The 23,804-nt window shown below is 37.8% G+C and overlaps 1 protein-coding gene across 1 annotated transcript in view; it reads right to left on the bottom strand.

The window, feature by feature from the left end:
* The window catches only part of Thsd7b (thrombospondin type 1 domain containing 7B), an 817,905-nt gene that overhangs the window by 622,282 nt on the left and 171,819 nt on the right, over positions 1-23,804 (bottom strand). Inside the window, exon 2 of the mRNA XM_042683500.1 lies at positions 1,034-1,844. Coding sequence (XP_042539434.1) covers positions 1,034-1,844 — 811 coding nt within the window. The remainder of the gene's footprint in view (positions 1-1,033; positions 1,845-23,804) is intronic.

The following is a 23,804-nucleotide window of genomic DNA, read 5'->3' as shown; positions in this document are numbered from 1 at the left end:
GACTTACAGAGATAAGCAATAAAAAGCTACAAAACACACTTCAAGGTTCTTGCCAATTATATATGGCATGAATCAGAACAATGTATAAAGTGATATATACTTTGTTCATAAACAGCAGAAGTTGTCTTCTATGGAAGTCAAGATAACAGCAACTGATAAAATAAATAATTCAAGAGAGTGGTGCCATGTTGTTAAGAATTTAAATACTATTTAAGTGTATCTTATCTGGGAATAAATTTAGCAATATACTAATACTTGAACTTAGAGTTGCAGCAAAAATTAATTACTATTATCTACATATTTCTATGCTTATGTTTTGGTGTTGTAAACTATATATTTTTGTGTGCCAATTCTGAGACTTGAACTCAAGGTCTGGACACTGTTCTTAAGCTTTAGTTCTCAAGGCTAGTGTTCTACTCCTTAAGCCACAGATCCACTTCTAGCTTTGTGGTTAATTAGAGATAAAAGTCTCATAGACTTGCCTGGCTTGGTTTGAACTGTGTCTTCAGATGTCAACCTTCTGAGTAGCTATGGTTACAGGCATGAAACACTAGTGCCTGGCATACATGAGAATTTAAGAAAATAAAATTAAATAATTTTAGAATCTAAAGTTATGTTTTTAAGAGTTTAATCCTGCTATAGGTAGATAATTCTAATTATTGTTAAATTTACCTTTTTCTTAAGTAGTACCTAAAACTGCACTCTTGGATTAACTTCTAGTATTACTATTAATATAAAAATTGTCCAACTCAGATATATGTCTTCATAATGGTGAAAACAAAAGTAGCAGAAGCAAAATAGAAATTGAAGATAAAGGTATGAAGAAAAATGGTAAATATTGATATAATCCAAATCTCAATTTTTAGAGAAAACTTGAATTTTTATATGACTGCATTAGCTATACAAGAATTTAAAGGAGTATTTTCATTATACGATAACATTTCTAACATTCATCATTGAAACTGAATATTGCATGAGAGAAACTTCTGAAAACCCGACTTAGAGTCAAAGGCAAGAACTGAAGGCTTCTTACCTTAGTAGGGTATTTCTTCCATCACTTCTGGTGCACCAAACTTGCCGGGTTTGATAACCAATCTCTACATCCCAGCGCTGGGAATGGTAGTGTGCTTTGTAGCTCTGATGTTTAAAGGCCACTTCCTCCTTTGAATCGGAACTAAAATCCAAAGCAGTCCTTCCATTAAGGTTCATTTCTTTAAGATGAGGGAGTCTACATTTACTCCATGGTCCAACTTTAAGGCTGAAAGTATGTTCCTCTTCCCCAAGAGGACAGGAAATGGGTACATCACAAGCTCTTGATTCAGTCAGGTTTGGGCATTGCAAACCTCCATAAAGTGGGGGCGCAATGGCCACCCTAGTTCTGTGCTGCAAGTTCTTCCCACACCCTTGGTTACACTTGGACCAGGGTGAGAACTCCGACACAACACAATCCCGGGGGCAAGGAATGAGGCAGGCTTGTTCTGTGGGGGGCTGAGGAGCAAAGTGTTCACAGATTTCGCTGGCGACCATGGTTCGGTTCAGCTTCTGAAGGCAGCGCACTGTCCGGTGCTGTAGGCCGTGCTGAGCTGTCACACAGTCCACGGCTTTGGGCTTGACTTCACCCTGAGCGTAAGGAACAAGGACACAGCGATGCCAATCAGAAACTTCCCACTGGAAGAGGTCACGGTGCCAGTCACAGACTCGGAAGCAACTTCTTTCCCTTGGAGGTTTGCTTCCCTCATCACAGTGAGACAGAGGGCTTGTCCACCCTTCAACATGAAAACACCATACTGCTCGACTCTGAACTCCTCCAACTCCACAGTCTCCTGAACACCTTCCCCAGGGACCTACAGGTAGAAACACAAGAGTAACAATTACTCAGAGACCTCATTCACCTACCTCCATGGAAACAGAGCTCAAGGAACATAGTTCTCACCATAATTGCCCTCAAATTACAAATTATGGATGGAAGAGAGACAATATAACTTAGTGACTTTGGATTCCACATCAGTTTGCCTTTGCTGAAATCTAATTCTCTCTCTGATCAGAAGCAATGTACACATACAAGCATTATTTGATCTTGCTAAGTTTTATTATCACATATAAGGTAGAAATAATAAAAGCACGACTTGCAGAGTTGCTGAGGATCAATTGTATAATGAGGGTGTCAAGGAGCCAATATACTTTAATAAATGATTGGTGTCATTATGATTATTATGTTCCAAAGCCGATATATCCAACTCAATATTAATACTTTCTAGTTAGACAGGATTTCATCTAAAAGAAAAGCCCTAAAGCCAGGATTTTAATAAAGGAGGATTTTTTCCCACATGTTTCCAATCTTTCAGCTCATATTCTAAGAAGCGCCAAATAAAAATATGTGTTAGAGAAAACTTAAAGTATCCCAAATATATTTTCATTTTCTAAATAACTGCCCTCAGTTTTTGGTTAGTGCTTTCAACGAATTGTATGAAGAAAATAAAAATCTGAGCCAGAGGGAAAAGTAGACAAGAAGCAGCATTGTACTATTGTCTATGGATATCCTACTGCTAGAATCTGTAAAATGTACTGCTGTAGATTTTTTTGGTTTCTTTGAGGTAAGGTCTTACTATGCTGTCTAGGCTGAGTTTCAGCTACAGGGCTCAAGCCATCCACTTTGCTCTGCCTTAAATGTAATTGGGAGTACTTAGCCGATGGATTCTGAAGGGTACTTCAGACAAAGGTACTCCAGACTCCAGACAAAGCTTCCAGGATTGGCTTATCAAAACACAAGATCTTTTCATTGTAATTAGTTTGTATAGGAAAGAGTGCAAAAAGATAACTCCCCAAAACCCCAAAAATCCAGACACCTCATCTGTTGACATATCAGCCTCGCTTATCTAGTAGGTGGATCATGAAGCTTTTCACAAAGACAAGTAGTAATCACATTTTATAGCAATGAAAATAAATTAGTTCTCCCCTTTCATTTTACTTTAATGTATAATACAAACATGAAAAATGTTTTATAAGGTTAACTAGGTAATCCCTGCCACCAAGTCAGATCGTTGATGGTTATTAATTCACTTCACTCACTGAGCAGCATATTCACACAGGTGAGATAGAAGGTACATTTTCTCTCTTTCCTCAAATCTTAGCCCCCTCTCCAAATGCCAGCTTTTAGAAATTATTTTCACTTTGCATCCATTACATTTGAAAGAATGTACACAACTCATAAGCTCTGGAGAGAACACTCTGTGTCTCCAGAGGGAAAAATCTGTCCGCATCTGAGGCTACATGCTACAATGAGTATTTCTCATGTTATCAGGGAAATAGTAGCTGCTCATTCTAATGTATGTTGTTACCCAGTTTTTCCTCAGACTTTGCTTCTGCTCAATTAAGCTTAACATTCTTACTAATATAGTGTTGGTCTGACAATGGCTTCCGTAAATTTCTAAAAGAGATCAACATAGAAAATATGTTCTCCTTCTTTTAGTGCCCATACACTAAAGACATCCCTTGCTAAAACCAAAGGCCAAGTTTTGTTGGAATAATTCAGCTTGTACTCAACAAAATTTGCCTGTTTCCTTCCCTTAAAGTGTTTTCTTCATTGATTGCTCATGGATACAGTGGATCCAGATGGAGAATGATGTTCCCAACATTAGATGATTTTATCAGTGACTCTCCATTTTGGTGTTGTATTTTTTCACAGATTACCTACAGTGTAAACATTACAACTTTAGATTTTGTTTGTTACTTAAAAGTAATCTGATGCCAGGTACCACACCTGTAATCCTAGCTACTCAGGATGCGGAGATCTGAGGATCCCAGTTCAAAGCCAGCTGGGGCAAGAAAGTCCATGACACTCTTATCTCCAATAAACCACTCAAAAAATTGGAAGTGGCACAGTGATTCAAGTGTAGAGCGCTAACCTTGACCTGAAGAGCTGGGGGACAGCGTTCAGGCCTAGATTCAAACCTCATGACCCACAAAAAACGAAAACAAAAAAAAAGAGCAATCTGCCGGCTCTGCAGTTCCATGATGTCAGACTATACTTGGAACTGTTTGTCATTAAAGAACACTCAGCCAGGAACCAGTATCTCACACCTATAATCCTAGCTACTCAGGAGTCTGAGATCTGAGGATAATGATTTCAAAACAGCCTAGCCAGGAAAGTTGGTGAGATTCTTTTTTTTTAAGTTTGTTATTGTGAAAATACTGTACAGAGGGGTTACAGTTACATGAGCAAGATAATGAGTACATTTCTCATCAAGCATTGTTGCCTCCTCCTTTGTTGTTCCCCTACCATCCCTTCCCTCCCATCTCCACAACTGCATTCCCCCTCCCTAAATTGTAAAGTTTGTTTTTCGACATAGTGTCTTGTATATCTCATTACTACAATGGGTCCACCTGTATCCCTATTTAAACTATTTGTTTTTTCCCTTCCCCTCCCCAAATTATACCAACATCAAATACAGTGAAAACAGGGGTTATACCATGGGGTAGGGACATACAAAGCAACAAAAAAGTCACATGGTACCTTATAAATGCATTAGAAAGGAAGAAAACCCACTTGTGTCCCTTATCTTGGGGTTCTGAGACTCATCTCAATTTAACAATCAAAAAAAAAAAAAACAAACAGAAACGGAGCTGTGGCTCAAGTGATAGAGCACTATCCTTGAGCACAAAGCCTCAGGGAGAGTGCCCAAGCCCTCAGTTCAAGTCTGATGATGGCACACACACAAACAAACATAAAAAGAAAAGCAGACACAGTTATTCAAGAAAGGAGTATTTCAGAAACACATTATTGCACCAAGCTTCAAATTTTAAAATTAACCATAAAAGATAGAATTGGATAAAATTCAACAAACTTTTCTGTAAGGCACTGTGTAATTTGAAATAATGGCTGTCAGTGTTTTTGCTCAGGTATAGATAATTCCTACTCAGAATTTTTGTGCTGGAATAAAGAAAGATCAGAAAATATAAGCTATTTCTAATCAATCTTGAACAAGTTAATATTCAATTAAATTCAATTAGAATATCCTTTCAAGTGGCTCTTGTTCTTCCTTTTAAAGCTTTTGACTAAGCCTTTTTCTTACAAGTATACTTCTGTTTTCTTTTTTTAAGTTCTCTAGTTGCTTTCAAAATTAAGATAGCTCTTTTTGTTATTTGAGATGATTAAAGTTTTAAACTTAATAAATGACTATTCTTCATTTACTTTCCATAGCCTCTATTTATGCAAAAATTTTAACAAAGAACAATGTTTTCCTAGCTCAAGGGAAGACAAAATACAAAATGAGGGAAGAGGTAACAATGTTCAGCAAGAAATGTACTCATTACCATACATACGTAACTGTATCCTTTCTGTACACACCATAATAATAAATTTTAAAAAAGAATCTAAAATGGTTAGCACCACAGATCAATTTCTTAGCATAGTAATGATCTCTTATTTGTTGGTTAATATTCCTTTGGATAGGAGTGGAATGATAATGAACACTAGACATGAGCAATATTTGGAACAATTTCTCTGTTTAGTTCCTGGAGGTTTAGGACAGCAGTTCCCGTTTGGCTAGGTATGTAATGTGTATAAAGATTAGACAATGATACTTTTAAGAAGGCAGAATAAAGTAATCCTCATGCTAAAGCAAATTGTGAGGACAGCTAAAAACATGTAAATAACAAGCAAAAAATGAATTTTGTATGCTTAAAATAAATCAAGAACAAATTGCAAGTAAGACACACGAGAAGGAGACAGGACCTATTAGCAATTGACCTATAATGATTTGCATTTCCCAGACATGGAGAGAAAATATGTTCTGTGGTTTATTCAGTTTTATTTGGCAATGAACTTTTAATACATAAAAGCATGAAACTCACACAGCCCTGAGGGGTTTTGCCATTTCAAAATACATGTATATTGACGTAAAATGTGATCTGCAGTTTGACAAATTTTATATCATTTGTCCAAGCTCAGAAAAAACAGAAAAGATTAAACAGTTGAGCAATTGCTTGGAGAAAAAGAAATATCACATTAAAAAATCATGTTCATGCTGGTGCTGGTAGTTCACACCTATAATCCTAGTTATTCAGGAAATTGAGATCTGAGGATTACAGTTCAAAGCCAGCCTGGGCAGGAATGTCCATGAGACTCTTATCTCCAATTAACCACCAGGAAACTGGAAGTGGTGCTGTGGCTAAAGTGGTAGAGCAACTCACCTTGAACTGAAGAGCTCAGGGCCTAGGCTCAGAGTTCAAGCCCCACAACCAGAAAAAAAAAAGGCCTCTTCAGGTTATATATCAAACTAGTCTAAACAAACACATAAAAATCACTCATTTAAGCATAATTTCAGTCATTTTTATATTTCATAGTTGGAAAATAAGTACCAACTATTAAAAAAAAACAAGCCAGGCACTAATGGCTCAGGCTTGTAATCCTGGCTACTAAGGAACTAGGATCCATGTCTAGGTTTCAAATTAGCTTGGGCAGAAAAGTAAATGAAAATAAAGTTTGTAAAAATCCTCCAAAATAATCACTTCAGAGACACAAAGTATAGTAAAATAGATTCTGGATATTAGACTTTTGTCTGACATATATCTTGTAAAAAAAATCTCCTCCTATTTTGGAGTCTTTCTTTTTAGCTTGTTATCTATGTCCTTTGCTATTCAGACACTTTTAAGCTTCATGTAATATCATTTATCAAGTCTTTCTTTGATTTGTTGGGTTTCTGGATCTCTGGAAACAGGTACTCAAAATGTTTGGGATGGGGTCAACGAAAAATAGATGACAAATGAAGAGGAGATGAAGGAAAGAATGTAGTTAAGATTCCAATATATGTCAAACAAAATTAATAAGAGTGAGTGAAGAGGAGGGATAAGTGAGAGTATTGAAAGGAATGACCAAGATATATTGATCAAGATATATTGATTCATAAACTGCTTTGTTGAATAGCAACTCCTTTGTACAACTACATGAAGATAATCTTTAAAAATTCAAAAAGAATAAAAATAAGCCCTAAGGTTTCTCTTATTACTTTCGGTAATTTTTCATGGTTTCAGATCTACCATTGATCTGATCCATGTTGAATTGATACTGGTGCAAGGTGATATATAAGGATCTAGTTTCGGTTTTCTACCTGTGGATATCCAGTTTTCCCAGTACCATTTGTTGAAGAGGCTGTCGTTTTGTTTATCTGAGGCACCATAATGTGATACTAGCATTTCTCTGCATCTTACACAGAGATGGCTTATGGTTCCAAGGAGGATGCTGTTGAGGGGAAACAGGAATGTTCAGGATGTAGAGTTCAAACATGACTAATGCTAAATAGAAAGCTTCTGAGCATGTTCTAGGCTACTTGGGAATTTTTTTTAACTGTGCTTGATTGAAACTATGTGTAATAGATTAAAAATAAGGTGCACTATACTATATCCTCTTTGAGATAAAACAGTCACCTTTGAATAAACTGATATTTTAAGCCATGTTGGTATTCTGTGTGTGTGCTAGTACTAAGGCTTGAACTTGGATTCTGGGCATGGTCCTTTAACTTTTTCTGCCCAAGGCTAAGGTTTTTGATGGTTAATTACAGATAAGAGTTTTACAGACAATCCTTTACCACCTGACTTCCAATTACAATCACCAGATCACAGCCTCCTGAGTAGTTAGTCCCATATAAGTTTTAAATAAAGTTTTAAAATGTGGCTAAATAAAATATTTTACATGGTAAAATAGTATTGATAAACAGTAAGATTATTTTTACAGTTTTTAAATTTAATTTTAATTAGATACACTAATAATGAAAGATGGTTTACGTTGATGATTCTATGGATATATACAATGCACTTTTAACAAGCTCATCTTATATGTTCTTTGTACACATGTTATATATTAGTATAAAATATTATACTATGTGTCTTATTATACTGTTAGTCACTTTCCTCCTCTCTTGTTTTACAGTGTTTGGTGAGTTTCCGTGTATATGTGTGTGTGTGTGTGTGTGTGTGTGTGTGTAATGTACTTCAATCCTCTTCATTCCCCAGTATTATTTTCCCCCTCTCCCTCCCATTGATCCTACCTTAGATAGACTCTGTGAATCCTTTGTTTTAATGTGTTTTTGGCAGTGAGTGCAGATACATGAATGTTCTAATGTAATATTCTTCTGCAAGCAGAAAAGTGCTGGCAAATTTTATTCTCTTAATTAAGTTACCCTTAACTGGATTAGTTAAATGAATGTATCACTCAGTCTTAGTCATCATGTTTGAGCCAAATTGCTGTAGGCATGAATTAAGGTGTGGTGTGTGGTAAAATGCCTGCAAAACAGAAGAAAAGGGACTTTCTAAGTCAGAGAAAATAAACACACTCTCCAGAGTTTTTGAACAATGCTAGCCACTGTTTGAATAGCCACCTTGATTTAGTGCCATTCATGCCAAAAGAAGAGATGTTTGTTATATTATTCATTTTTTCTAGCCATAGCTTTTATTACATTGACATTGTTATATTTTTAACTTGGGCAAAGGTATTGAAGATTGACCTGAGTGATAAAGCAGGACTTTAGCATCTTAAGCAAATTATTTGTGGATAATTATTTTTTACCAATGCTCATATTATTTTACATATACCTCAAAATCATATAATCTGAAATAAACCAACAATGACTTACTTGTATGGTGCCTCATCTCCATGAAATGACTGGAAATTTCTATAATAAATTCCACTTCTCAGAAATCATCTACATTGACTATAAAATAATCAAAGCAATACTATTTTATATAGCAGAAACTTATCTAAGAAATTTTACTTTCTTAGTTGTCTCCTAAAGAACAGAGCATGAGAAAAGGTGGCATTTATTTATTAAAAAGGCATTTAAATACCTTAAATACTACCTCCTATTAGACAGGTAGTATGTAAGACTTTTGTAATATAAAAATTAGTAAGACATTACATACTTCTTTCAATATGCACTACATGCAATGTCAATCTACTCATGAAGAAGTCATATATTTCCCTTTTCTGTCTATCTATGCTACTTTGTAGACTATATTAACAATATGAACTTTTTCATTTCTCACAGGTTGTTGGACCTAAAGTAGTAAGGCAGGTACACATGAAACAAAATGAGAAGAGTTTGTAAGGCTAGATTTCTAAATTGTGATAGTTGAACAACATATTATGAGAAAATGTGTATAGCCAGCTAATATTTCATAATTTTTGAAGAAAAAATCTGCTTATTATGCATAATCATTGCTCAGTAATGGTTATATGTAATATAATTATGAGAAAAGTAGAAAATGTAAAAACATAGAAATATATGTAGGTAAGAAAGAAGTAAATTTCCAGTACAGTTCATTCAAAACATCTCCTTTCATTGTTTATAGCCATGATCCTTCATTAACACTGTTAAAAATATTACATCTGGGACAATATGTGTTAAAGCATTCAAATAAATCTTGGAGAATTTTAATAGGAAAAGTTGAGCTACTAAATACAAAATAATTTCCAGAGGTATGAAAATATTTATATCTCACTCACATATGCACAATCATTTTTGCTTCTAACCTTGCTGCTTTTTTTTTTTTTGTGGGTGGTGAGGCTTGAACTCTGGGCCTGAGTACTGTCCCTCAGCTTTTCAGCTCAAGGCGAGTGCTCTACCATTTGAGCCACAGTGCCACTTCTGGTTTTCTGAGTGGTTTATTGGAGATAAAATCTAATGGACTTTCCTGCCCAGGCTGGCTTTGAACCGCAATCCTCAGATCTCAGCCTCCTGACTAGTTAGGATTTTAGGCGTAAGCCACCAGTGCCTGGCTATCCCTGCACTTTCTATATGATTGTATTTTCTTTGACACTAATAGCAGATTGTAAATCCATTTCATCTGTATGCAAAGATTCCTCTGACTTAAAAGCAAAGTTCCTCTGTTATTTATCACTTTTGTTTATATATTGTTAGTTGCCAGTGGCTAGAATATCCATTAAAAGTAGCTCTATGGCAAAAGTAGATTAGAAATATATCTGAAAAACTCATCAACAAATGCCAACACCACTGGAGGCAGAAAACCACTCTTTAAAAACTGTGTAACAATATTTGTGGTTTGAATCCTACTTTCTCCAAATTCTAAGGGCTGACGATACTACCAAGTCTTACAGACTTTGCAATGTTCTGACACAAGTGACTCTTTTAAGACCAGTAAAACTCACTACTAACTTCCTAGAGAGCAGGAATGAAAGAAAATCTCACAACTCAGAGTGTTCACAGGTGGAAATAAAACCTAGACAAATTCAATGACCTACCCAGGACCATCCTATTACTTAGAGCAGAATTGAAGCTGATAATTCCATTTTCATATACCCATTCCAAGGATCTTTATGCCATATCACCATAGTTCTATTACTACAGTGCTATGACTATCAGAGAAGAGTAAGTACTCTATAAATACTTATAAATCTAAGTTGTGCAAGGGAGAAAGAAAGAAAACAAAATAACCAAGTAGAAATGACATAAAATCTAATATAATGCAGGCAACAATAACCTCTGAGACTGCTTGGAATAGGTAGTTCCTCTAAGGGACCCTTCACAGAATTGTGATTCTTCCTACCCTTATTCAGTGAAAATATAGGCTGAGCTAATGCTCAAGTAGGTACATTAGAATTCAGGAGTTTAACATGAAAGAAACCTTTGGGCAAAAATCAGCGTTCGTGCATCCCCAGAACCAGAATAAGTAGAGTAAGTATAATAATGATGATAATGTGCATCAGTATTTTTTGAACACCTCCTATGGCCTCCATACTGTACATACATTATTAATAATGATCTACTTGGCTAGAGGAGAACATCAATATATGAGATCAAATAAATGCTCAAGGTAAACAGCTCTGGGACACTCTCCAGGTCTTACACTCAACTTTTTCTATAGCAATTGCAGCTTAACTATTTCAAGCAGTGTTATCCCTTGAACCAATGTTGAAAATCTATTAGGAAAAATATATTTGGAAGTGTGTGTGCGCGCGCTTTAAGTTCAGCTAGTGTAAGGAGACAACTGCCCAATCACTTTCTCTTCTCTCTTTCCTAAAGCTCTTTGTCCCCTCTCTGTCCCAGCTCAATGGCTTGAGTCTGGCGATGACTGCAGAACTCCCGGGGCTCTGACATCTGTCAAAGAGATATTTATAACTTGTTCTCACCTATAAATATGGCTCCACTCAACTTTGACTTTACTTACAGGAAACATTTCAGCTATGCCCTCTAGATTCCCTAGAGAGGTGGAAGAAAATCATTTATTCAGCTGTTCTGCATCAGTTAAATAGAAAAGACAATGTTGAGTAAGCCAGAAAGAAATTAAGCTGAACCCCACAATACACTGCTGAAGAACTTTCTCCTTTGTTTTCCTCACCACCTATATTGACAGTACTTTGCGAAGGTAAGAGAGTTGCTTGGTTTATACTACATAAAAATTAGAACACATGGGGCTGAGAAGGTAGCTCAGAGCTCTTGCCTTGCATGCATGAGGCCCTGGGTTTGATTCCTCAGCACCACATAAGCAAAAAGAAAAAAGCCGGAAGTGGCACTGTGGCTCAAGTGGTAGAGCGCTAGCCTTGAGCTGAAGAGCTGAGGGACAGCGCCCAGGCCCAGAGTTCAGGCCCCACGACTGGACCCCCCCCCCCAAAAAAAAATTGGAATCCATGTCGGGCGCCAGTGGTTCATGCCTGTAATCCTAGCTACTCAGGAGGCTGAGATCTGAGGATCATGGTGCAAAGTCAGCCCGGGCAGCAAAGTCTGTGAGACTCTTTATTTCCAATAAACCACTAGAAAACCAGAAGTGGTGCTGTGGCTCAAGTGGTAGAGCCCTCGCCTTGAGCTGATGAGCGCAGGGACGGCACCCAAGCCCAGAGTTCAACCCCCACAACTAACAAAAAAAAAATTGGAACACATGTGGAGGGAGATAAATTGATCAATATATACAAAAGATGACAAGAAAGTTCTATTTACAAAATGAATTTTAAAAAATGTTAGGCTCCATAAAAAAATCCCTTTTCTTGGGCTGTCTTTCAGAGTCTCAGGGAAAGAAAGCCATGGCAGATTAGAAACACAATCTCTGAAAAATATCCTTTTAAATAAGGATGGGTTAGTATCCAAACATTTCATTTACTGTTAAACAACTCAAGAAAATATTTTGCCTATGAACTTGGGTGTGGCTCTATTGATAGAGTACTTGGCCTAGCCTATGTGAGACCCAAAGTTAAGAAGGGAAGGACTAAGAAAAGAGAGGAAGGAAGGCAGAAGGGAGGAAGGGAGAGAAGAAAGAAGGAAGGGAGGAAGGGAGGAAGGGAAGGGAGAGAAAGAGGGAAGATGGGACAAAGGACTTTGCCTACTTTTTTCTTAGTAACTTCAAGAAAACCATCATGACAATGGTTACATACTGCATATCTGCTTCTGAACACATAGCTCTTCCTAGAAGCAGATATTTATATCATGTACAAGTCAATGAGAACAAAATGTTAGCCACATTTTGCTGGATAGAGCATCTAGTTCATCTCATATTTTTTCAAAGGAATATTTATTTCTCTTCTCTAAACAGCAATTTTAAGACTATTTGAGACTCTTATTGTTGGAAAGATAACTTCAAAGTTACTGTACTTGAAAAACTATCTAAGAAATGACAGTACTTATAGTAACAACAGAACACTGCATTTTTTTCTATCTAGAGACAACTGAATACATCTATTTGTTAAGTATCCTAATGAACATACTGAAAACTTGCATGAAAATTTACAAAGACCAGATCCAATCAATCACTCATTAGCTTTACCTCCAAAAAGTTCCTCTAACCTGTCTTTGCTCTTCATATCCAGTTATTAGCTTGGTACCAGCTACCATTGTCTCTCCTACTTGAATTCCCAGAATCTACTGCCCTCTCCTCATTCGGTCTCTTCCATCAATTCTTTTTCTGCATCACAATTTATTTTTAATAATTTAAACCTATGCCATTTTGGGTATAGCATACCATCTATATGGCATTGCTGTGCTAAAATCCCAACAGCTTTCTTACCATATAGATATCAAAAATATTAACACAACATACAAATGCCTGTCTGATTTGGTCCCATCTTATCCCTTGAGTGTCTTAACCATTTGGACCACACCCACAGCTACTTCATCACTTTGGCCACTTTGGAGATCACACAATATGTCAAGATTGCTTTCATACTTGGACAGTCACATGAATACTCTCTTAAACCTAATCATGACCACATTACCTTAGATCTCAATACTGTAATTTCCTCCTTACCCTTCAAATCTTAAGCCACTTCCAAAGAGAACCCTTCCCTATATTCTAACAATACTTTGTTCTCCCACAAAATATTTGTAATTTGGAAGTCATAAGTATATTTGTGAAATTCATTTTTTAATACTTGGCTTATACACTGCACTACAAAAATAAGTGGTAGCAGAAACATGTTGGTCTCATTCATCACTTTGTTTCTAGTAGGAGCCCAACATCTGGTAAGTGGTCAATCAAAACTGCATATTATTGAAGTGTGAAGAAACAGCAATGTAGGAAGCAGAGTTGTGCCCAAACATCATTAGGAACAAAAGCAGCTACAGGGGCTTCTCTTAGCCTGTGTCTGTGGTGGAGAAAAATAACTTCTAGTAATGGTACTGAATAGAATTTTTATTTATTTATTTATTTTTTTTTATTTTATTTGAAAACATACTGTACAGAGGGGTTACAATTACATGGGCAGGAAAATGCATACATTTCTTACCAAGCATTGCAGCCTCCTCCTTTGTTTACCCTTCACCTCCCTTCCCAGCCTCCCCCCTCCCCCCCACCCAATCATACCCCCTCTCCCTCCCCCCCACCGACATTGTAAAGCTGGTTTTGACATGACATTTTGTACTTCTCATTGTTGCAACAGGTCCACCTGAATCCTTAAACGACTTGTTTGTCCCCGTCTCCTCCACATGTTATACGACATCAAATATAGTGAAAGCGGGGGTTACACTGTGGGGGAGGGACATACAAAGCAACAAAGAAATAATATTATAAATGCGTTAGAAACACATGCATGAATGAAACAAAAACATTAAAATACATATTTGAGGGTTCGTTTTCCTAACATCACATTCTCTGACTTTTTCCGCTTGACTCATACCTATACTAGATATTGCAAATAAGGGAAACCATGGGACCTATGTTTCTTTGGGCCTGGCTTACTTCACTTAATATAATTTTTTCCAAGCCTTTCCATTTCCTAACAAATGGGGAAATGTCATTCTTTCTGATGGAGGCATAGAATTCCATTGTGTATATATACCACATCTTCTTGATCCTTTCATCTACTGAGGGGCATCTGGGTTGGTTCCATATCTTAGCTATGGTAAATAATGCTGCAATAAACATAGTTGTGCTGGTAGCTTTAGTGTGGCCTTGTTTGTGGTCATTTGGGTAAATGCCCAAAAGTGGGATTGCTGGGTCATTGGGGAGCTCTATATGGAGTCTTTTGAGGAACCTCCATACTGCTTTCCAAAGTGGTTGAACAAGTTTACATTCCCACCAACAATGAAGTAAGGTTCCTTTCTGTCCACATCCCCTCCAGCATCTGTTGTTGTTAGAGTTCTTGATTTTTGCTGTTCTAACTGGAGTGAGGTGATATCTCAATGTTGTTTTGATTTGCATTTCTTTTATGGCTAGGGATGTTGAACATTTCTTCATGTGTCTATTGGCCATCCTTCTTTCTTCTTCAGAGAAGCTTCTCTTTAGGTCTTTCGCCCACTTACTTATTGGGCAGTTGTTTCTTTGAGGATTTGTTGTTGGGTGGTTTAATTTTTTGAGTTCCAAGTATATTTTAGATATGAGACCCTTGTCCGTTGTATGGCTAGTAAAGATCTTCTCCCAATCCGTGGGCTTTCTATTGATCTTGCTAGCTATGTCATTTGCCCTGCAGAAGCTCTGCAACCTTATACAATCCCATTTGTCCAACCTTTCTTTGATTTGTTGTGTTTCCGGGTCTCTATTCAGAAAATTTCGGCCTGAGCCAAGGAGACCCAGGGTTTCTCCTATTCCATCCTGTAATGTTTTCAGAGTGTCTGCTTTGAGTTCAAGGTCTTTGATCCATTTGGAGTTGATTCTGGTGCAGGGTGATATATAAGGATCTAGCTTTAGTTTTCTACATGTAGTTAACCAGTTTTGCCAGCACCATTTACTGAAGAGGCTGTCTGTCTTCCATTCTATTGTTTTAGCTCCCTTATCGAAGATTAGATGGCTATAGGTCTGTAGGTTCATTTCTGGGTTTTCAATTCTATTCCATTGGTCCTGAGGTCTGTTCTTATGCCAATACCATGCTGTTTTGATTACTATGGCTTTATAGTAGAGTTTGAAATTTGGTATTGATATTCCTCCAGCAGTGTTCTTTCCGTTGAGGAGCGTTTTTGCTATTCGGGGTCTTTTATTGTTCCATATGAATTTTTGGATTGCCTCTTCTATTTCCTTGAAGAATGAGGGTGGAATTTTGATAGGTATTGCGTTGAATTTGTAGATAGCCTTGGGAAGTATTGCCATTTTCACAATGTTAATCTTTCCAATCCAGGAGCATGGGAGGTTTTGCCATTTTTTAAGTTCTGTGTTGATTTCCTTTTTCAAGATTTTAAAGTTTTCATCATAGAGTTCCTTCACTTCTTTAGTTAAGTTAATTCCTAGGTATTTTATTTTTTGTGGGGCTATTACAAATGGAGTTGCTTTCCTAATTTCAGCCACACTTTTCTCATTGTTGGCATACAGAAAAGCCATGGATTTTGGGGGGTTAATTTTATAACCTGCTACTTTGCCAAAGTTTTGAATCAGCTTAAGTAATTTGGGAGTGGAGTCTATGGGATTCTTTAAATACAAGATCATGTCATCTGCAAAGAGGGAGAGTTTTATTTCTTCTTTCCCTATTTGGATCCCCTTTATGTCTGCATCTTGTCTTATTGCTGTAGCTAGGCATTCTAACACTAGATTGAAGAGAAGTGGAGAGAGTGGGCATCCTTGTCTTGTTCCTGAGTTAAGAGGAAATGGCTTTAGTTTTTCACCATTGAGTATAATGCTGGCTGTAGGTTTGTCATATACAGCCTTTATTGTACTGAGGAATGTTCCATGGATTCCTAATTTTTCCAAAACCTTCATCATAAAGGGGTGTTGGATCTTGTCGAATGCTTTTTCTGCGTCTATTGAGAAAACCATGTGGTTCTTATTCTTGCTCCTGTTGATGTGATGAATAATATTAATTGATTTGCGTATATTGAACCAGCTTTGCATCCCTGAAATGAATCCTGTTTGATCGTGGTGTATGATTCTTTGGATGAATTGTTGAAGTCGATTGGCCAAAATTTTGTTGAGAAGTTTTGCATCAATGTTCATCAAAGAAATGGGTCCATAGTTCTCTTTCTTTGATGAGTCCCTGCCTGGTTTTGGGATGAGGGTTATGATGGCTTCATAGAATGTGTTCGGTAGTGAGCTTTCTCTTTCAATTTCATTGAAGAGTTGGAGGAGAATTGGTGTGAGCTCTGCTTTGAAGGCCTTGTAAAATTCCGCTGTAAAACCATCTGGTCCTGGACTTTTCTTAGCTGGGAGGTCTCTTATTGCTGTTTCTATTTCAATGCTTGATATGGGCCTGTTAAGATAGTTTAACTCATCTTGGTTTAGTTTTGGCATGTCAATATTTGCTAGGAAGAGGTCCATTTCTGTCAAGTTCTCAAAATTATTAGCATACAGTTTTGAGAAGTGTTCCCTTATAATGTTCTGAATCTTGGTTGTTTCCGTGGTGATGTTTCCATTCTCATCTCTGAGTATATTAATTTGGGTGTGTTCTCTTCTTTTTCTGATAAGATTTGCTAAGGGTCTGTCAATTTTGTTAAGTTTTTCGAAGAACCAACTCTTTGTTTTGTTGATTCTTTCTATAGTTTTTTTGGATTCTAATTCATTTAATTCTGATTTAATTTTGATTATTTCTTTCCATCTACTGGATTGGGGTTTATCTTGCTGCTCTTTTTCAAGGAGGTTTAGATGCGTCATTAAATTGTTAGTTTCAGATCTCTCCAATTTGGTGATGTAGGAGCTCAGAGCTATAAACTTGCCTCTGAGTACTGCCTTTGCTGTGGCCCAGAGGAGCTGGTAATTTGTGTGTTCATTTTTGTTGAATAGCATGAACATTTGAATTTCCTTTCTAATCTCTTCCATGACCCACTCATGATTCAGCAGTGTGTTGTTCAGCCTCCATGTGATACCGGACTTTCTTTGGTGGCTTTTGGTGTTGAGTTCTAATTTTATTCCCTTGTGGTCAGAGAGAATGCAAGGTATAACTTCAATGTTTCTGAATTTAGACAAGTTTGCTTTGTGGCCTAAAATGTGGTCTATTTTAGAAAACGTTACATGTACTGCTGAGAAAAACGTGTATTCTGATGCTGCTGGGTGAAATGTTCGGTAAATGTCTGTTAAGTCTAGTTGATCTATGCAGCTGTTTAGATCTGTGGTTTCTCTGTTGAGTTTTTGCCGCGTTGATCTATCTAGTGGGGAGAGTGGTGTGTTAAAATCCCCAACTATTAATGTCTTTGGATCTATATGGGATTTGAGGGAAAGTAGTGTTTCTTTGATAAATTTGGGTGCTCCATTGTTTGGTGAATAGATATTTAGAATTGTAATATCCTCCTGAAGGAGAGATCCTTTAATTAGTATGTAGCGACCTTCTTTATCTCTTTTCACGAATTTTAATTTGAAGTCTATTTTATCTGATATTAGGATTGCAACTCCCGCCTGTTTATGCGGTCCGTTTGCTTGGTAGATTTTGTTCCAGCCTTTAACATTGAAAATGTGTTTGTTTTTACGGGCAAGATGTGACTCCTGCAGGCAGCAGATAGAAGGGTCTTGTTTTTTAATCCAACTAGACAGTCTATGTCGCTTAATTGGAGAGTTCAGTCCGTTAACATTAAGAGATAGGACTGAGAGGTATTTGGGAGTTCCTGCCATGTTATCTACCTTTTTGGGGGCTGCGAAAACTGGGTTCTTCCTATGGTTCTTGGATTCTCAGTTTGGGTGCAGTTTCTTGGCCTTTATTGAGGTCTTGTTGGTTTTCTATGTGTAGGACATCTTTAAGAATCTTTTGTAGGGCTGGTTTGGTGGAGATGTATTGTTTCAATTTTTTTTGCTATGGAAGGTTTTTATTTGGCCTTCGGTTATGAAGGAGAGTTTAGCTGGGTACAGTATTCTTGGTTGATAGTTGTTTGTTTTTAGGGCATGGCATACATCGTTCCAGGCTCTTCTTGCTTTGATTGTCTCTGCTGAGAAATCTGAGGTGATTCTAATTGGTTTCCCTTTATAAGTGATTACCCTTTTCTCTCTGACAGCTTTAAGGATCTTTTCCTTGTTCTGAGTTGATCCTGTGTGGATTATAATGTGGCGGTGGGATGTCCTATTCTGGTCTGGTCTATTTGGGGTTCTAAAGGCTTTTTGTATCTGGACAGGCCTATCTTTTTGCATGTTTGGGAAGTTCTCTGCTAGGATCCTGTTAAACAAATTTCCTAGACCATTAACTTCTGTTTCTAGGTGCTCCTCTACACCCATTATCCTTAGATTAGGCCTTCTGATGGTGTCTTCCAGGTGTTGGATAGATCTATCATATTTCTTGGACTTGTCTTGGATGGTTGTATGTTCTTTCTCTATAATATCTAGGCTGTCTTCAATCCCTGAGATTCGATCTTCTGCATGGTCTAACCTGCTGTCAAGACTCTCTACTTTGTTTTTTATCTCTTTTCCTTCTAATTGGTCAGCTTTGATGGATTCAAGTTCTTTGTTGAAGCTCTGTTTTAGGTCTTGTATGAATTTCTTTACTTCCTTAATTTGGTGTTCAGTGTTTGTCCTCAAATCACTTAGTTGATTGGTTATGGTTTCTTTGGGCTCCCATTCCTTCTGTTGGGTTCCATTCAGCATTCCCTTTGTGGTCTCCCTGACTTCCTTCAGCTCTTTGTTAATGGATTCCATGAATGCCTTTAGTGATCTTTGTGTGTTCTCTACCTGGTCTCTCAATTCCTGTATTACTCTTTGATTAGCTTCCTCCCGTTCGTGGGATTCCTGCAGATCTCTTTGAGTGTTCTCAGCCTGCTCACGCCATTCCTCCCTTTCTCTTTGAGTATTCTCAAGCTGTTCACGCAAATCCTGTATCAGTTTTTGAGTAGCTTCCTCACGCTTATGATATTCCTGTATAAACTTCTGGGATGCCTCCTCTCTCTCCCTGTCATGCTCATACAGAGTCCTTTGTACATTGTCAAACTTTTCGTTTATCATGTTTGCCAGCAGTGTTTGTAGAGCTGTTTGGGAACTCTCCTCTGGATTATTCATTATCTGTTCTAACCCCTGATTATCAAGATTGGGAATTGAGATACCCGAATTTGCCATTTTTCTTGTGTTTTTCCGGCTTACTCTGCCCATTTGAGATGAAGATAGCACCAGTTTTGTACTAGAACACTATCTTAAGGCAACCATCAACCAAAGTTTGCATTTGTACAGTCAATAGTCTACAGATACAATCTAGTTCAACAGATACATCTATTCGACATCAAACAACTATATTTTAAAGGACTTCGAACCGCAGAGAAGAATTTGGAAAACCAGAAATTCTTAGGGTTAGGGAGAGATGTGGGTAAAAAATAGGAATAGATTGGTGTGGGGAGGCACAGGGAGAGTTAACTATGTCCTAATCACAGTGCAGGAAATAGGTTGGGTAGGATGCAAGTAGAGAGAGAGTGAGAAAGAAGAAAGGGAAAGGGGAATGAAACGAGACCAGAAAAAAAAATAGAAACGTAAAAATTAATGTTATTTTAGAGATTAAAAGACCATCTATTTATAGAGGAATATGAATATGTTGAGAGAAAGGGAGGGACATAGAGGAGATGTGGAAAACTTTAAAAAAATGCTTAAAATATTATATAGGTATAAAGAGGTAGTACTGCTATTAATGAATTTAAGTCTCAGAGGTTTTGAATTGAGTAATAAGTTTGTGGGTTGTGTGTACACAATGGGGGGTAGGGTCTACTGGTTAACTATGGGTTTATCTGAGGATGTGCAGGACAAGAGTTAAGTCACATAAAGAAGAACAAAGAGGAAAAGATGGAAAGGATAGGAAAGTGAGAAGAAAAGATCAGAAGTTCAGTAGAGCTAGACAAAAAACAAATAGATAATTAAGAATGAAAGAAAAAGAGAAAGAAGACAAGAAAATAAAGGAAAACACACATTCACGTATTCCTAAAATAAAAATTATAAGAGGGAAAAGAAAAAAAAAAAAGTTAATGGAAAACAATTATTTTTTCAGAAGAGGCAAAAATTAAAGATTAATAAAAGTTTTAGAAAAGCAAAAAAAAAATTTTTATATATATAAGGTAACAAAAAACGAAGAAAAAAAACAAAACCAAAAAAAAGAAAAAAAGAAAAGAAGAAGAAGAAGAAAAAAAAAAAAAGGTCTTTGATTTTTTTTTGGGGGGGGGGGGAGGGGTGGGAAGAGTCCTGTATCTCCCTTTTGTCTGTAACCAGAGTGTGGTTGGAGTCTCTGGTCAGCTTGTGGTCCTGTGGCTTGATTGGTTTCTTAAGTCAGTTTGTTGGAACAGGCAGAAAAATGCTCTGCTTTACCCAAGATTTTGAGATTCCCCCTCCCAGGTTAGTTTACTGGGAGGGTGATCTGCTTTGAGAATCACAAAAGAGGGGGATGCAGTGATGAGGCTAGGCTCTGGGTAGAGTTGAGGCCTTTCAACAAACAGTAGCTTTTCCCTGGGGCTATTTTGTGAAAAAAAACTCACAGCACCCAGCCTGGAGCCATTCTCAGGGTTTCTGTTTTTCAATTGATTGTGGTGGCTGCTAGAGGGAGGGGCAGCCTCTGGCTCTGGTTACCCGGTGAGGAGAGCCACTCCAATGGCTGGCGCCTGAGCTGGGTGGCTTTTCCCTGGATGGAACTGAGTCTGTGAGGTCACTTCGCCGTTAAGTTCTTGCGACCTGCTAAATGACTCGTTTTATTCCAAGGCCTGAGCTGGAGCTAGCCGCTCCTCCGAGCTTTGTCGGTATCCAAGATGGAGATCACCGGTGCTGGGGGGGGGGGAGGGGTGGCCTTCCCTCCTCTGCTCCCTGGGAAGGAGTGAGGAAGTGGGGCTACTCACGCCGAGTCTTGGATCCTGGGTCGTCTCTGGTCTGCAAAGTGCAGGATGAAGTTGTCCGCTCCTTGTCGGTTCTTGCTGGTGTTGAGTAGAATCCGCTCGCCCGCTGCGTCTGGCTCCTTCGTCCCGGACTCTCTGTGTGAGCGCTCAGGTATGGCCGCGGCTGCGGTCGCCGCTGCGACCCTGCCGCCGCAGCAGCAGCTGCTGGCAGACGCTCAGATGTGTCTGCTTGGCTTCCCCTCTCTTGGATAACTCTCTGTCCTGTGATGGCACACTTGGTGTGATTCTCTGGCTTGGGACTGTTCACTGGAACTCTGAAACTGTTTTCTATGCAAGAGCTTGTTCAGATTCCAGCTTCTCCTCCGCCATCTTCCCGGAAACCTCTGAATAGAATTTTTAAATACTGGTTTTTCACAAACTCATTACAATAGCTATTTTTATTTGTTTTAACTCTGGGACTCCTTGCCAAATTCCCCTAAACCTAGAGTACTCAGTGATAGAATCTCTAGTTTTGTCATTAGCATATTGAGGTACAGAAATCACCAAGTTCAGACCAACACTTTTCACCTTAGGCAGAGGTCTAACCATAATGATCCAGGAAGGTCACTCAAAAAGTAAAATGGTGGCTATAATCCTACCTACTCAGGAGGCTGAGATCTGAGGATTGCAGTTCAAAGCCAGCCCAAGCAGGAAAAGTCTTTGAGACTCTTATCTCCAATAAACCACTCAGAAAACCAGAAGTGGCGCTGTGGCTCACGTGATAGAGTGCTTGCCTTGAGTTGAAGAGTTGAGGGACAGAGCCCAGGCCCAGAGTTCAAGCCCCATGACCGACAAAATCAAAACACAATGGTTAATAGGAAATGTACTCATGACCTTGCTCATGTAACTGTAACCCCTCTGTACATTTTTACAATAAAAATGTATTAAAAACTCTTATTTTCTCAAAGGACGCAAGTAAAAAGAATTCACAAGTCAGAGCTTATCTTTCAGATTCTGATTTGTAGCCTTCAAAATCACTGACAAAGTAAATCTTGATGCTCACAAGTTTGTTACCATGACAATAACAATACGCCCGACCTTATCCCCAAGTCTGCATGATGATCTTGTCCAGCAGCAGCCACACAACAGACTAATCTTTTAAAACGTCCAGGTGCCTTACATGGATATATTCCGGAAAATTGGAGGAGATATGAAAGGAAAGTGAAAGTGATTTTAGAGACTATTGACTTGATCCTAGATTCAGTATGTCAGGAAAAGACCTAGGAGGGAAGGTGTATGCTAAAGCTGCTAAGTGGAAAACCAAGGAAATACAAGCAACAGGGTGGAAATGTATCAGGTTGTAAGCTCATGGTTTGAAAGTCTGGTAGATTCTGCAAAAGAATGACATCATGTTTACACTTTAACAAGGCTTTCTAAAGGACTGTTCAGTCTGAAGGGTGGAATTTGGGTCTGAGGGCCTGGGCCCATCGATATGGAGGTTTAACAAAGGGAACAACCAGATTTATGAGAACATTTTTGTTTAAAGAAATGCAAAGATTTGTAAGGAGAAAACAGTTTTGAAATATCTTTATATACAATGTTTTTCATGGTATTTCTCTTTCTCTTTCTGGATGATAATAAGCTATGCTGATTTTTTTTTTTTAGAGAAGAGATAGAATAGACAAGAAAGGAATATGGGTAGTCAAGAGTATTTGTGTTTTCAGAAGCTTGATTCAAATAGAAGGTCATTTCTGAGGTCTAGATTTTGTCACTTGTCATATACTCATTGGCAAAAAAACAAAAAGAAAAAGAATTCTTCTTTGCTCTCCTGTCTGAAGCAAAGCTTACATAGAGATGTTGGTGTCTGTAAAAGATAAACCTTATATCTTGCGTCCACAGAAGAAGGTGTTTGCTTTCTCCAAGCAAGGCAAGTCAAAACACCTGGCACCTCCTTGATCTAAGCATTTAGCATTGTGGAAAAGCAATGTGAAGGATCAACTTCTAAAAGTACCTGCCAACCTCTCAGGAATAGGACCTGCCTAGAGCATGGCTACAAAAGATGGACTTCCCAAAGAAAAATCAGAAACCTTGGTGAGAGAAAGTGCTTAAAATACATAATCAATTTAAAGAAAATTATATTTTTCATATATACTTAATTTTTAAAGCTAAAATGGAAACTCATGACAATAATTACCAAAGCATATAATGATTAAAGAAATTCAGGAAGTAATAATAAATGCATCTCTACTGACCCAAGGGCTGGAAGCCCCAGAGGACATGAAAGCTCTGCTCAATAGTGCACTAAGAGAATCAAATCTCATTACCCTTTCTGAGATGGGTGGTTACGCAGCAGTTGCCTTTCCTCGGGGTCAACTCTTTTTAGCCCTTGCATGATTAGAATTTCCCAGAGTGCTTTGCAGGAATTCAACTTCCAAAGAAAATGAATTGAAGAAATGTCATTTGAATTATGAGTGTATTTTACAGTTACATAATGAAAATAATAATTGTTATGAGGTAGCATTTATCATCTGATAGACTTACTGTTAGCTCACAGACTACTGACATGAAAAATGGTGTTTTAAAAGTTCTGAGAGGTAAGGTATGACTTGGCTGGTCACTGTATTTCCTGTGGCAATAGTCTTGTCTGACTCCAGCTGCAGATAGACAATCATCCAGGATTCTCAAAATGCT

The sequence above is a fragment of the Dipodomys spectabilis genome, unplaced genomic scaffold (assembly GCF_019054845.1).
Source record: "Dipodomys spectabilis isolate Male_0828 unplaced genomic scaffold, ASM1905484v1 ptg000081l, whole genome shotgun sequence".
NCBI classification, from domain to species: domain Eukaryota; kingdom Metazoa; phylum Chordata; class Mammalia; order Rodentia; family Heteromyidae; genus Dipodomys; species Dipodomys spectabilis.
The sequence above is the reverse complement of the archived record's forward strand: the minus strand, read 5'-3'. Positions and strand labels throughout refer to the sequence as shown.